This window comes from Salvelinus fontinalis, chromosome 37 (genome assembly GCF_029448725.1).
Source record: "Salvelinus fontinalis isolate EN_2023a chromosome 37, ASM2944872v1, whole genome shotgun sequence".
In the NCBI taxonomy this organism is placed as follows: Eukaryota; Metazoa; Chordata; class Actinopteri; order Salmoniformes; family Salmonidae; genus Salvelinus; species Salvelinus fontinalis.
In genome coordinates this window covers 25188569-25205303 of record NC_074701.1, presented here as the reverse complement: position 1 = coordinate 25205303, position 16735 = coordinate 25188569, and the positions used below count along the sequence as shown (strand labels likewise).

General features: G+C 43.3%; 1 protein-coding gene across 2 annotated transcripts in view; it reads right to left on the bottom strand.

Moving 5' to 3' along the window:
* Positions 1–1888: 1888 nt before the first annotated feature.
* Positions 1889–16735, bottom strand: part of LOC129836414 (muscarinic acetylcholine receptor M3-like) — a 126863-nt gene continuing 112016 nt past the window's right edge. For both annotated transcript variants that reach the window (XM_055902535.1, XM_055902534.1), the window contains one exon: positions 1889–6488. In XM_055902535.1, the coding sequence (XP_055758510.1) occupies positions 4598–6472 (1875 nt within the window). In that variant the 5' untranslated portion in view covers positions 6473–6488 and the 3' untranslated portion in view covers positions 1889–4597. The remainder of the gene's footprint in view (positions 6489–16735) is intronic.

Below are 16735 nucleotides of genomic sequence, written 5' to 3'. Positions count from 1 at the left end.
ATGCATTCTAGAAAACTCACAGAACTCAAGGAAGACCCTCGAGCAACTGGCCAAACCATAATTTGTGGACTTACACTGTATGCTACTCACAGAATAAAATTATTTAAGTCAAGAAAGTCATTATTTGCTACTGATCAAGACAATTCCCTCACTATTTTCTATTTTTTTTACCCTGATGTCATGGCTTTTGTACCTTGAGCTGTCAATAGACGTTCTTTAGCTGTTTCTGGGCCTTGGTGGTCTTCCTGTTGGAGTGGCTCAGCTGGATATCTATCTTGTTCAGGTCTCCCTCCATCTTCTTCACTCTCATGGCGTCATTTCTGCTGTGGACCTCAGAGTCCAGAGTGCTCTGCATGGACTCTGCCAACCTCTGGCTATTTCGCTTTATCTGCTCCATCTCCTCGTCCTTCTCCGCCAGCTTCCTGTGCACCTCTCTTTTGATGTGGTTCAGCTCCAGCTGCAGGATATTGGACTCCTCATACTCTAGTTTACACTGAATGGACAAAGCAAAGTAGTCGTTTAAATGTGTTCATACAGCATTTTCAACCTGTAACAGTTTAATGTTTTTATACTTATGGAACAGCAGTGTGCTCTACCTCAGCCTCTTCCAGAGCGGTCTGGATCTCAGACTTCTCAGTCTCCACAGTCTTCTTGGGCTTCTCCTCTGCGTTCCTGGCCTCCTCGATGATGCCGTCCACCTCTCCCTGCACTGCCACCAGGTCAGTCTGGAGTCCTGAAGGACTTATGGAACAGCAGTGGGCTCTACCTCAGCCTCCTCCAGAGCGGTCTGGATCTCACTTCTCTGTCTACACAGTCTTCTTTGCTTTCTCCGGCTCATGGATGCTCTTGCCAGTCTCTCCGATCTGTTCAGTCAAGTCAGCGATCTCCTCTGCACACACAAACACAACACTGGTTTATAATAAGGAGATTTTCAGGGGACATACATGGTTGATACACAGTATTGTTGTAGTTTGCTCATGTTGCAGATTGTTTTTGTTCCCCCTTTTCAGGGTCTCCAGCTGATCCTCCTCATAGGAGTTCTTCATCTTGAAGAGCTCAGTGTTGAGAAAGCAAGAATCCTTCTGAGCTCATTCCAGCTCAGCTTGGCACTCCTCAAACTTTTGCTTTCACTCTGCCAGGATCTTATCAAAGTTCCTCTGCTTCTTGTCGAGGTTGGCGGCCTAGGCGTTGGCCCTCTGCACATCAATCATGAGGTTCTCCACCTCTCCCTGCAGCCTCTGCTTGGTCTTCCCCAGAGAGGCCCACTTTGAGTTCACTGCCTCAACGGTCTCCTCAGCCTCCTGTAGACGATTATGGTGGTTGAGTGCTCTGCGGCGGAAGCGTTCACGAAAGATTTGCGCTACGGAGGAGCATGCATGGTTCCCATGAAGACCAATGAAGAATTTCAACACAACAAAATGCAATGCAAGGATGTTCAGAAGCAAAACATATTATGCATACTTATTAAACTACATCTAAGTGTTTGTTGAGTGTTAGGCCTACGGAAAGAGTTACATTTTGACAACGTGGAAAGTGTTCTTGTCTGAAAGTGAATATGTTAGGTAGCTGCTTCTCCCACTAACTTGTGCTGATGCATATTGTTACTGGAGATACTATTGATGACAATCTACAGTGTATTAACTGGTATGCTCCTACTAATCTGCTAAGACATTAGAGATCCTTGTTCCCGAAAAAAATCCATCATCATCTGTTCAAAGTGGTCCTTATTCTGTAAATTGTACAGTAGGCCTACGGTACTGCACTGCATCGGCGTCTTCTTCATCATTGTGTGATTGCAAATATCACTTAGACACTGGAGGAATACAATGACTTCATAAACATTTAAATTAAAATGTTTTTGAGCTGTAAATATGATACAGACCATATCTGTCAATAAAAATATGTTTTGTTTATTCACTTAAAACATGGGTACGATTAGCATACTTGAAATGTAACAAAAAACAATAAAAGTTATAGTTTGCTATTAATTTGATCTTACTTCAGGTACTGTAGTTCACATCCCAAACAAACACCTCACTTTATCAGGAGTATAGTAACACTGTATCACATGGCATTGAAAGTAGAAGAGAAATCCGTTGGCAGTTCAGACACTGAACCATTTCTCTCATTTTTCATCTTTATCTGGCTTACATACCCCACTGGGTAACATTTTATAATAATGTTCCTGTCTGAACATTATTATAAAGTGTTACCCCACACGGTAGCATTCTGCCATTCTTCTCAATATCACATAGTCATCAATCAACATGCCTGTGGTACATGTATGTTATTTGCTTTTACTAACCATTTACAAACCTAAGTGTAATACGTACACTTAAACAGCAAAATCCATACACAAAAAAAGCCGGGTTGTTCATATTTTCTTTTTAGAACGGTATTCATCCGGTTCAGGCCTGAAGCATGGTGCATCACATATTTTGACAACACATTTTAAAATGGAGCTATTCCATTGTTTTAGCACTGGGTATTATTAAAAACATGTAGACAAATCACCTTAAATCACACTGTTTGCACGGTCAAATAACTTGTTGTACAATTGAGGGAAATGTTCAATTTTGGAAATCACTGGCTTTGTGACGTAAGATGAAAAGAGCACCACTTTTCAGCTCCATATGCCATATGTAGCAGGGCTAAGCTAGTCTAACCATCCATATGCCATTTGTAGCAGGCCTAAGCTAGTCTGACCATCCATATGCTATATGTAGCAGGGCTAAGCTAGTCTAACCATCCATATGCCATATGTAGCAGGGCTAAGCTAGTCTGACCATCCATATGCCATTTGTAACAGGCCTAAGCTAGTCTGACCATCCATATGCTATATGTAGCAGGGCTAAGCTAGTCTAAACATTTTCTTTTAAGTTTCATAGCTATTCTCAGCTATGGGATTCTATGGGAGAATCTCCGTTGGATTTCCTAGATTCCTCTCTTCCGTCCTCTCCTCACTTCCTTTAGAAAAAGCTCATAGAGAATTGAGGCGAGGAGGCAAGAAGAGAATGTGGAAACATGACGCTTATATGAAATGAGACTATCCTCTCTCTAACGCATCATCATGCAAATTATGTTTACAGCGGTGGAATCCCAAAATACCAGTGTAAAGTGTTAAACATGTAGCGAGTTGAACTAGACATTTTATAGATAAAAGGATAAGTAACACATCCTTTTTTAAATGTGTGCATGCTTTTCTCCTCTGAGAAAACAACTGCTGTTTCAAAGGGGGTGTGGCAGATTTCAAAACTCTTCCGTGTAAGGATGCAGCTGAGCATCCTCTGAATTGAAACTCTTTTCGGTTTCCGTGTCACCGAGGAGAGGAGGACGGAGGAGTGGAGGACAGACTTTGATCCAAAACTGAATCTCCCACTGTCTTATGGACCCACAACAGCATTTCCCTGATGGAAGTAAGCTGGAAGTTACTAGAGTGTAGAATTCTATTCATCCAGCAGATGCTGCTGTGGCACTGCCAAATCCTCTAGGAGCTAGAGACTTCATCTAGAGACCACAGACCAATCTTTTACTTAGGGAATTACATTTGGACAGCCAGTGAGAAGAAATGGAGAAACCTTTTCAAATATTATCCAATAATCAAAACCTTACAATTCATAATGACCGATCTCTTTAGCGTACAATTAATCATTAGGTATCAAGTTAGAAATATCATATTACCATTATTCAAAAACCTCTGGTACATTAACAACAATTGAATGAATTGATGCACTTACTGTCTCCAGCATGTAAACCACAACACACATTGAACACAATACCAGCTCACTGAGGTACTCAGAAATATTTTCAGACTGGCTCACAATCTATAGACGAAAATCTATAGACCAATTTATTACACAAAAATAACCATCAACTTTGAAACACCGGTTGTCACAAATTGGACACCGTTTTGTTTTAAATTCTCTCATTTTATAAGACACAAGAAAGCTATAACCAAGTTGAAGGCAATGTACAGAAGTCAGAGTAAAAAATAACAAAAGAATGTAGCTCAGTTAGCCAAAAGGTAGCTCAAAATCAATATGATGCAGTCTATTGACGCACAATATTTTGGCCTTGGCTTTCAATGCGATATAGCAGATGTACAGTTTACTTAGAAAACCCCAACTGCTCTGTACGATACAGCTCTACCACTGAGAAGGAAATGGTAAGAAATGGAAAACCCCAAATCCATAACACATATTATATCATATTATCTCCCTAGGTATCAATTGTACTTTGAATTGTCCCCTCATTGCATTTTAAGCCCTTGTTCTATTTGATTGCACTGTCAGTCCTTTCAGCTGCACTTCTCTGAAATGCTGAGAACTGGAACAATCTAGAGGAAGCTTTCACCACGGGAGCTCTCTTGAAGAAACAGAGGAATATGTCACTGTGGAGGTCGTGGCTCCACAGAGAACATCAGACACCACAGCCAACATGGCCGCCTCCCTGGGAATCTCTGTGCAGTTAAAAACCACAGACAGAACCTTTAGGAGGCCTCATCCATCCACTGTCCTGTCAGATCCCAGACTCATCATCATTAACATCATCATCATCATCATCATCATCACCAGATTCCCACTGGGTCTATATCCCGCTACGTTGAGTCTTTAGGAATTCTCCTGTGGAACACTACGGACTGCCGTTCCTGGAACTGCTGCTTCCTCCGCCGCTTGCGCTGGTCCCAGCGACAGAGCAGTATCATCTTGAAGGTGGTGCGGAAGGTCTTGTTGCACAGAGCGTAGCACATGGGGTTGACGGTGCTGTTGACGTAGCACAGCCAGTAGCCCAGCGCCCACAGAGCCTCGGGGATGCAGCCATTACAGAAGGTGTTGACTAGCACCATGATGTTGTAGGGTGTCCATGTGATGATGAAGGCAAACAGGATGGCGCTGAGGGTCTGTGCCGCCTTCTTCTCCTTCACCAGAGACATGCGCTTGCGCTTGGTGATCTGCGTCCGTGCCCTGGAGGCGAATCTCTTGGCTAGAGCTGCGTCTTTGAAGGAGATGGGCACCGAGGGTGATTTGGTGCTGGTGGCAGAGGAGCCAGAGAGCGGCCCCTCTCTGGTGGCCTGGAGGGCAGGCATGGACTGGACTTTGGATATCCGGGAGGGGAAGCGTTGGTGGTAGCTGCTGTTGTCTGTGTTGGCCCCATCAGGGGTGGTAGTAGTGGTGGTGGTAGAGAGGCCGTCCCGGCTGTCCTCCTCCCCCTTCAGGGGGTCCTCTTCTGAGGCTAGGTCCAGGTCCTCGCAGGAGGTGAGGTGGGAGTTGACGGCTGCCTTCATCCCCGGCAGGTTGAGGACTATGGAGAAGATGGCGTGGTCCTGAGGCATCATTCCTCTACTGTTTCCCTCCTCGTCCTCAGACGAGCCTGAGTGGTCCACTGACAGCCTGGCATTGTTGTTGTTCCAGCTGTCGCTGCTGCTGTGGTCAGCGTCCCCTTCCCCGGGCCGGGTGCTGCCAGGCCTCCAGGAGCGCATCATGGGCCAGCAGTGGAAGCGTGCGGCCAGCGCCCGGCCGGGGCTCTTTCTCTGGGAGGACTGGGTCAGCTCGTAGCTGCTGCAGCTCCTGGCACTACCAGCCTGGTGGTGGACGAAGTGAGCCCTCTCCCCTCCCCTGCCTCGGCTCCCTGAGCCCTGCAGGCCAGCCAGCTCCTGCGCGCGGTTCTGTGTCTCCCTATAGATACGCCAGTAGAGCACACTCATAATAGTGACAGGCAGGTAGAAGGCAGCCATGGCCGTGCAGAATGTAATGATGGGCTCTGAGAGGAATTGGATGTAGCACTTATCAGGGGGCACTGTGCGCTTCCCCACAAAGTACTGCCAGAACAGGATGGCTGGGGCCCAAAGGACCAGGGACACAAACCAGGCCAGGCCAATCATCAGGACAGCCCGCCGTGTGGTCCGCTTGGCACGGTAGGTGAGGGGCCGGGTGATGGAGAAGTAACGGTCAAAGCTGATGACCAGCAGGTTCATGACGGATGCATTACTGGCCACATAGTCAATAGCCAGCCACAGGTCACAGGCCCAGTTGCCCAGGGCCCACTGGCCCATGATGATGTAGGTGGTGTAAAGGTTCATGGAGATGACCCCGATGATGAGGTCAGCCACGGCCAAGCTGAGCAGGAAGTAGTTGTTGACAGTCTTGAGCTGGCGGTTGACCTTGAAGGATACCACCACCAGGATGTTGCCAATGATGGTGACCAGGGACAGGAGGCCAGTGAGGAAGACAATCAGGACCACCTGCCACACTGTGTGACCCCCCAGAGGGTCGTAGGTCAGAGAGGTCACCGTCTCATTGAGCGAGCCTGTGAGGTTGAAGAGGCCACTGAGGAAGGAGTCCTTGTAATCCGGGCTGGTTAGCTCTGACCAGGGGTCCCTGTGGAGAGTGTTGGTGTCTGGGTAGATGATGCCCATTCCTGGGGAGCTGATGGTCAGGTAGAGGCCAGGGTCTGTGCTGTTGGAGCTCATCATGAAGTCCTGGCATATTCTGGGGAGAACACAGAGAGAGATAGATTACTACAATATACTGAGAACAGTACAATATACAGCAGGTGAGGCTAACAGAACAGTTTTTCACATTTACTGTAGGTGGACTGGCTGTTAAAGAGATTACTCACTTTTCTAGTCAAACGATATTGTTTGTAAACAATTTCTAGTCATACGTTTTGTGTTTAACCTTTGCAATTTTTTACCCAGTCAACGCTACACAAGCAATTTAGCTTTTGAAGATTAAAGTCACCGTGAAGGTTTTGTAGGAGTGTCCATTACAAAAACATAGTCCTCTGATCTTGCAAATTGCCAGATTGCCAAATTGCGCAGCACGACATGCCATCGTGTGATACATCCACAGCCTCAATCTGATTGCAAGGAGCATCTTTAAAAACAGAATTACAGTAACGCTGTAAACAACACCAAGGCTTGGACACATCTCCTGTCAGCCTGCTGGTGTGACTTAGCATACAGGTGGTAGCCTTTATTTCAATTCAGCTCCTGTGTCTCAGGAAAATACAGTACATCACAGTCCTTTCCGACCACCATTCATGGCCTGTCTGTTAATCTCACTGATAGGATAGAGAACAGAACATTACAGGCTCTCTCGCCCAAGGACAGCCATGACCAGTGAGTGTTAGAAGAGATACCTCCCCTGCCCATACAGAATAACACAAACATGTGCACACACACACACTCACCAACGCGAACGCATAATACAGATAAACACTACATAATTATAGAGGGAAATATTGAAACTCTATTTCAAGAGATATGAAAAGATGATTCTAATTTGACCTTTACAGGGATAATGATTATTTTTTTTTAAATTCAACTCAAATTTTATTTGTCACATGCAGCGAACACAACAGGTGTAGACATTACAGTGAAATGCTTACTTACAAGCCCTTAACAAACAATGCAGTTTTAAGAAAAATACCTAAAAAAATAAGAAATAAAGTAACAAATAATTAAAGAGCAGCAGGAAAATAACAATAGCAAGGCTATATACAGGGGGTACCTGTACAGAGTCAATGTGCTGGGGCACCATTTAGTCGAGGTAATTGAGGTAATATATACATGTAGGAAGAGTTATTAAAGTGACTTATGCATAGATAATAACAGAGAGTAGCAGCAGGGTAAAAGAGGGGGGGGGGGGCAATGCAAGTAGTCTGGGTAGCCATTTGATTAGATGTTCAGTAGTCTTATGGATTGGGGGTAGAAGCTGTTTAGAAGCCTCTTGGACTTAGACTTGGCGCTCCGGTACCACTTGCCGTGCGGTAGCAGAGAGAACAGTCTATGACTAGGGTGGCTGGAGTCTTTGACAATTTTTAGGGCCTTCCTCTGACACCGCCTGGTATAGAGGTCCTGGATAGCAGGAAGCTTGGCCCCAGTGACGTACTGGGTCGTTCGCACTACCCGCTGTAGTGCCTTATGGTCGGAGGCCGAGCAGTTGTCATACCAGGCAGTGATGCAACCAGTCAGGATGTTCTCGATGGTGCAGCTATAGAACCTTTTGAGGATCTGAGGACAAAATCTTGAAACAAATCTTTTCACTCTCCTGAGGGGGAATAGGTTTAGTCGTGACCTCTTCACAACTGTCTTGGTGTGCTTGGACCATGTTAGTTTGTTGGTGATGTGGACACCAAGGAACTTGAGGGTCTCAACCTGCTCCACTACAGCCTCGTCAATGAGAATGGAGGCATGATTGGTCCTCCTTTTCCTGTAGTCCACAATCATATCCTTAGTCTTGATCACGTTGAGGAAGAGGTTGTTGTCCTGGCACCACACGGCCAGGTCTCTGACCTCCTCCCTATAGGCTGTCTCGTCGTTGTTGGTGATCAGGCCTACCACTGCTGTGTCATCGGCAAACTTAATGATGGTGTTGGAGTCGTGCCTGGCTGTGCAGTCATGAGTGAACAGGGAGTACAGTAGGGGACTGAGCACACACCACCAAGGGGCCTCCGTGTTAAGGATCAGCGTTGCGGATGTGTTGTTACCTACCATAACCACCTGAGGGCGGCCCGTCAGGAAGTCCAGGATCCAGATGCAGAGGGAAATGTTGAGTCCCAGGGTCCTTAGCTTATTGATGAGCTTTGAGGGCACTATGGTGTTAAACGTCAATGAATAGCGTTCTCACATAGGTGTGGCATTTGTCCAGGTGTGAAAGGGCAGTGTGATGTGCAATAGAGTATGCATCATCTGTGGATCTGTTGGGGTGGTATGCAAATTGGAGTGGGTCTTGGGTTTCTGGGATAATGGTGTTGATGTGAGCCATGACCAGCCTTTCAAAGCACTTCATGTCTACAGATGTGAGTGCTACGGGTCAGTAGTAATTTAGGCAGGTTACCTTAGTGTTCTTGGGCACAGGGTCTATGGTGGTATGCTTGAAACATGTTGGTATTACAGACTCAGACAGGGAGAGGTTGAAGATGTCAGTGAAGACACTTGCCAGTTGGTCAGCGCATGCTCAGAGTGCACGTCCTGGTAATCCATCTGGCCCTGTGGCCTTGTGAATGTTGACCTGTTTAAAGGTCTTACTCACATCGGCTGCGGAGAGCATGATCACACAGTCTTCCGGAAAAGCTGGTGCTCTCATGCAGGTTTCAGTGTTATTTGCCTCGAAGCGAGCATAGAAGTAAATGAGTTCGTCTGGTAGGCTCGTGTCACTGGGCAGCTCTCGGCTGTGCTTCCCTTTGTAGTCTTTAATAGTTTGCAAGCCCTGCCACATCTGACGAGCGTCAGAGCTGGTGTAGTATGATTCAATCTTAGTCCTGTATTGACGCTTTGCATGTTTGATGGTTCGTCGGAGGGCATAGCGGGATTTTTTCTAAGCTTTCGGGTTTGAGTCCCGCTCCCTGAAAGTGGCAGCTCTACCCTTTAGCTCCATGAGGATGTTGCCTGTAATCCATGGCTTCTGGTTGGGGTATGTACGTACAGTCACTGTGGGGACAACTTCATCGATGCACTTATTGATAAAGCCAGTGACTGATGTGGTTTTCTTCTCAATGCCATCGGAAGAATCCCGGAACATATTCCAGTCTGTGCTAGCAAAATAGTCCTGCAGTTTAGCATCTGCTTCATCTGACCACTTTTTTATTGACCGAGTCACTGGTGCTTCATGCTTTAATTTTTGCTTGTAAGCAGGAATCAGGAGGATAGACTTATGGTCAGATTTGCCAAATGGAGGGCGAGGGAGAGCTCTGTGTGTGGATTGAAGGTGGTCTAGAGTTTTTTTCCACCTTTTTTCCCATTTAACATGCTGATAGAGATGATGTAAAACGGATTTAAGTTTCCCTGCATTAAAGTTCCCGGCCACTAGGAGCACCGCCTGGATGAACGTTTTCCTGTTTGCTTATGGCCATATACAGCTAATTAATGTAGTCTTAGTGCCAGCATCGGTCTGTGGTGGTATGTACGCAGCTACGAAATATACAGATGAAAACTCTCTCGGTAGATAGTGTGGTCTATAGCTTATCATGAGATACTCTACCTCAGGCGAGCAAAACCTTGAGACTTCCTTAGATATCGTGCACCAGCTGTTGTTTACAAATATACATAGATCGCCACCCCTTGTTTTACCAGAGGCTGCTGTTCTATCCTGTCGATTCAGTGTGTAACCCACCAGCTGTATGTTATTCATGTCGTCGTTCAGCCACAACTCTATGAAATATTACAGTTTTTAATGTCCCGTTGGTAGGATATACATGCTTTTAGCTCGTCCAATTCATTTTCCAGCGATTGTACGTTGGCCAGTAGTTTGGCAAGGGCAGATTAACCACTCAACGGATCCTCACAAGGCACCCCGATCTCTTTCCACGATATATTTTCCGTCTCTTTCTCCTGCGAACGATAGAGATGAGGGCATGTTCGGGTGTCTGGAGTAAATCCCTCTCGTCCGACTCATTAAAGAGAAATTCTTCGTCCAGTTCAAGGTAAGTAATCACTGTTCTGATTTCTAGAAGCTCTTTTCGGTCATTAGAGACGGTAGCAGCAACATTATTTACAAAATATGTTACAAAAAATGCAAAAAAACTAACAAAATAGCATGGTAGGTTAAGAGCCCATGAAACGGCAGCCATTGTCTCCGGCGCCATCTTACTGTATTTAGAGTCAAAGAAAGCCTCCAGCCTCCAAACTGAAGTTGACTACAACAAACGTTTTGCCTGCTGTAATTTTTGGAAAGAAAGTGAGCTGAGACAAGGGGGCTAGAGGGGAGAGAGGAGAGCAGAGAAGAGGCTAACAACGTCACAGAACACAATGCCAAGGACTGAATCCAAAGTGAGAATGAAGTTATAAGCTAGCTAGAGCACTCTGCACTCCATCACATTATGTGCTCACACTCACACAACAATGTCTACATCTGGATCTCTTGGGCAAACCAAGTACGGGCTTGAAGAGGGGAAAACGGATGGATGGAGCATTCCCACTCCCAGTTCTTTGGCTCTGAATCTCCCCGTCACGCTGTCTGAAAGCTCAGAGAGCGGTTTATTTTCCCCAGGATGTTTGCTAATTAGTTATTGGATTCTGCTGCTGTGATGGCCCACTGGATATGAAACCATTGAGGAGAGTTCTTCCTTTGGCAGGCAGACAACCTGATGAATGCAATTTCATTAAGAAATTGTCCAATTATATTTTCTGGGAGAGTGATGGAAATAGTTCACATGTTTAAATATTAACTATTTTCATGCCATACTAAAATGGTACCCATTACATTTCTAAATCTCAGTTTGAGTTTGTTGAATTCTGTATATAACTTTATCTATGTCTCTGTTGAAGGCTTTGTATGTTGGCCTCAGCTGCTACCCTGGGCCAGACTAGGTGAGGAACACCAGAGTTGACCTGGCACCAGTGGGCACACCTGGCACCCTCAGCCACATCCCCCTAGAGCACCTCCTTTGATGCCTCACACCTGTGCCTTGACAGTACCCCCACCGTCCCACAATGCACTGCTGCCTTACCCCATGTGCCCCAAGCTGCACTCAGCCATCTGTGGCAAGGGAAAGAAGAGTGACACGCTCAGAAACACACACAAACACAAATGTAGGCACCCACTGGGCTCACACTGGTTGAATCAACATTGTTTGAACCAACGTAGAATAGATGTTTGTGCCCAGTGGGCCTACATTGAAACAGGTTTTAAAAGAACCCATACCTGCCCACTCACTCTTACACCCACACACTCACATCACACACACTCTCTCATTCACACACACACACACCAACTTCCTCCGCTTTATGATAAAAAACAAAGAAAGTCTTCACAACGCAAATAATTCTTTACGAATTAAATTCCACTGAATGTAAAGGTGTCACTAATGAGGGCTAAACATCTTTAAATTCCACTGAATGTAAAGGTGTCACTAATGATGGCTAAACATCTTTAAATTCCACTGAATTTAAAGGTGTCACTAATGCTGGCTAAACATCTTTAAATTCCACTGAATTTAAAGGTGTCACTAATGAGGGCTAAACATCTTTAAATTCCACTGAATGTAAAGGTGTCACTAATGATGGCTAAACATCTTTAAATTCCACTGAATGTAAAGGTGTCACCAATGATGGCTAAACATCTTTAAATTCCACTGAATGTAAAGGTGTCACCAATGATGGCTAAACATCTTTAAATTCCACTGAATGTAAAGGTGTCACTAATGATGGCTAAACATCTTTAAATTCCACTGAATGTAAAGGTGTCACTAATGATGGCTAAACATCTTTAAATTCCACTGAATGTAAAGGTGTCACTAATGAGGGCTAAACATCTTTAAATTCCACTGAATGTAAAGGTGTCACTAATGAGGGCTAAACATCTTTAAATTCCACTGAATGTAAAGGTGTCACTAATGATGGCTAAACATCTTTAATTCCACTGAATGTAAAGGTGTCACTAATGAGGGCTAAACATCTTTAAATTCCACTGAATGTAAAGGTGTCACTAATGAGGGCTAAACATCTTTAAATTCCACTGAATGTAAAGGTGTCACTAATGATGGCTAAACATCTTTAAATTCCACTGAATGTAAAGGTGTCACCAATGAGGGCTAAACATCTTTAAATTCAACTGAATGTAAAGGTGTCACTAATGATGGCTAAACATCTTTAAATTCCACTGAATGTAAAGGTGTCACTAATGAGGGCTAAACATCTTTAAATTCCACTGAATGTAAAGGTGACACTAATGATGGCTAAACATCTTTAAATTCCACTGAATGTAAAGGTGTCACTAATGAGGACTAAACATCTTTAAATTCCACTGAATGTAAAGGTGTCACTAATGAGGGCTAAACATCTTTAAATTCCACTGAATGTAAAGGTGTCACTAATGATGGCTAAACATCTTTAAATTCCACTGAATGTAAAGGTGTCACTAATGATGGCTAAACATCTTTAAATTCCACTGAATGTAAAGGTGTCACTAATGAGGGCTAAACATCTTTAAATTCCACTGAATGTAAAGGTGTCACTAATGATGGCTAAACATCTTTAAATTCCACTGAATGTAAAGGTGTCACTAATGATGGCTAAACATCTTTAAATTCCACTGAATGTAAAGGTGTCACCAATGAGGGATAAACATCTTTAAATTCAACTGAATGTAAAGGTGTCACTAATGATGGCTAAACATCTTTAAATTCCACTGAATGTAAAGGTGTCACTAATGAGGGCTAAACATCTTTAAATTCCACTGAATGTAAAGGTGACACTAATGATGGCTAAACATCTTTAAATTCCACTGAATGTAAAGGTGTCACTAATGAGGACTAAACATCTTTAAATTCCACTGAATGTAAAGGTGTCACTAATGAGGGCTAAACATCTTTAAATTCTACTGAATGTAAAGGTGTCACTAATGATGGCTAAACATCTTTAAATTCCACTGAATGTAAAGGTGTCACTAATGATGGCTAAATATCTTTAAAGTCCACTGAATGTAAAGGTGTCACTAATGAGGGCTAAACATCTTTAAATTCCACTGAATGTAAAGGTGTCACTAATGATGGCTAAACATCTTTAAATTCCACTGAATGTAAAGGTGTCACTAATGAGGGCTAAACATCTTTAAATTCCACTGAATGTAAAGGTGTCACTAATGAGGGCTAAACATCTTTAAATTCCACTGAATGTAAAGGTGTCACTAATGAGGGCTAAACATCTTTAAATTCCACTGAATTTAAAGGTGTCACTAATGAGGGCTAAACATCTTTAAATTCTACTGAATGTAAAGGTGTCACTAATGATGGCTAAACATCTTTAAATTCCACTGAATGTAAAGGTGTCACTAATGATGGCTAAACATCTGTAAATTCCACTGATATTCCAATAGAAATTCCAATAGATGTTTGTGCCCAGTGGGCCTACATTGAAACAGGTTTTAAAAGAACCCATACCTGCCCACTCACTCTTACACCCACACACTCACATCACACACACTCTCTCATTCACACACACACACACCAACTTCCTCCGCTTTATGATAAAAAACAAAGAAAGTCTTCACAACGCAAATAATTCTTTACGAATTAAATTCCACTGAATGTAAAGGTGTCACTAATGAGGGCTAAACATCTTTAAATTGGCAAAATACCTGAGAGAGGAAATGCGTCTCTGTAAGGATTACTGATTGAACATAAGGACAAGTTCATCTTCAACTTCTCATTAAAGAGAGAGAGAGAGAGAGGATTATGACTCCCTGGGGCTACTATACCAGACCCACAGGATGTGGTTGATCTAAGTCCAGAGGGAATAAGCCAAAATGCCAGAATACCAGGTTACTCCTACTTTAACCTGACACGTGACAACCACTACACCAAAGAATTACCCCATGGGGTCAGAGATACAGGACCTCAAATTCCATAATTTGAATAAAGTGCGATTCGACACAGGGACAGTCAATAACAGTGATGAGAAACACTGTTGTCTTTCTGTCACACAACAAATCTTTACTCAACTAAATGGCTGGGAAGAGGAGAATACAGTATTTTCCACTGAAATGTACTTCATCAAGCATTTGGCAGACAAGCACTAGAGGCAAACGATTACCTTGTTTTCTGTCATGGTCAATTAGAATTCTGCTCAGCTTTGGTGAAGTGCTCAAGCAGGATGGCTATTCATACTCCTTAAAGACTCATTAAAGGGGCAATATGCAGTTCTGGACACCCCACCACTGTTTTTGGTGAATAGCTGAGGGATAGGACTGGAGAAATGTAACCACTGTCCAATTCATAGACAGAGCTATGGATACAAGATCTGACCATCCATGAGATCAAAATGATAGTTTTACAATTTTTTGACGGAATACAGTGTGGAGCAAAACAAGCTTATGTTTTGGGGTTCTGTTGTAGAACAACAGTTGAACTAAGCTCATGAGGCATTTGTAAGTTATATTTAAGCAATAAGGCCCGAGGAGGTGTGGTATATGGCCAATATACTACAGCTAAGGGCTGTTCTTATGCACGACTTAACGCTGAGTGCCTGGACACAGCCCTTAGCCGTAGTATATTGGCCATATACCAGAAACCCCCGAGGTGCCTTATTGCTATTATAAACTGGTTACCAACGTAATTAGAGCAGTTCAAATAAATGTTTTGTCATATCCGTGGTATACGGTCTGATATACCATGGCTGTCAACCAATCAGCAATCAGGGCTCAAACCACCCAGTTTATAACCTTCAATAATCAATGGGTTTATTTAAAAGCCCAAAATTGATGTACCAATTGGAGATTGCCCCTTTAAATACATAGGCCTAGCTTCGGCTATGGAGCTGCTTTATAAAAACTTTCTCCAGGTATTTTTGGAGACATAGGTGATCAATACTCGTTTTCCCCATCCTTACACGACCTGTTCTTTGACATTTTGAAGCATTTGTCACTGCATGGTGAGACACATCAATCCCATATGTCAAAAGCCAGGAATCCATTTTGATGGCCGAAATGGACAATCGACTATCCATTTAAAAGCGCATCTCGGCAGAAATGCATATATATAATAAAAATTAATCATATTTTTTGCTAAATGAAGATAGGGGAAACACTGTTACAGTGTGCTGCAGAGAGAAATTATGGCAACATTTTAAACCATGAACCGGACACGACATACAATTACACTAAAGTACATAGCAGTTTATTTAATAAACCTTGATTGAAATTGCCTTGAATTTCAACCATGACTATACCATGCCCACATATGCACATACAATACCAAATACTGGATGGTCTAGACAGTGTGAGCCGTGATAATGCAAAGCTGAGTGGGCAGTGTGGGCAGAGTGAATCCTGCCAGTGTGAATAAGCACTGATGGTGATCTGGGAAAATGTGCACTGTATTATGCTTATAAAATCCCTTCAGTCCCAATGAATGAACTACCAATGAATTCTGGAGCACGTAATAGATATTTACCAGCAAGGCAGTGATCATGGGAGCTTGGCTTTACACAGAACCTATGGCCAGACTGATACACACCCAAACTGGAGCATGTAGAATTACAAGACAAACGTAATTGTTTTGTCCTGCCAAAATGAATAGTAAATTCAGTCAGTGGGATATATTCGAGGGTGAAACGAGATCTTGTGAGCAGATTGTGGTCACTGTGTCTGTCTGCTGTGGAGTCATCGAACCTGTTTTATTGAACAATAAGTCTGATCCTGTCTAACAAACACAATACCATGGAATGACCCACATTTCTTATAAATTGGATGTTTCAATCCTTATGAGGCAATGCTTTGACTTCAATGACTGAATAGACAGTATTTATCTTTATATACAATACTGTCTAGTATACTGAAGTTGTGATTTGTGCATAGAACATATTCGTTCTTGGAACAGTCAACACATTCACTGAGATTAGCTGTTAAATTTGCTGATTAACAATATATTCAAAACATACTGTATACAAAGGTATTTGAGTTCGTAAGGCTAAACACACTTTTTCCCAAAATACGATAGGATGACTTTATCTGTGCTGTTTCTTGTGATAAACCCAAGCAGAATAGGTTTATTTTAGGAGAATCCAGAAGTCTACAGTTCCAGTTTAGCATCAGGGCAGGTGTTATAGGAAACACCAACATAAAGTGTTTTAATAGGGCGTTGAGCCACAACGAGAAGACAGAACAGCTTCAATGCACCTTGGCATAGATTCTACAAATGTCTGTAACTGGAGAAATTCCATAATTGGGTGTTATGTTCATGATGGTGGAAAACGCTGTCTCAGGCGCCACTCCGGAATCTCCCATAAGTGTTCAGT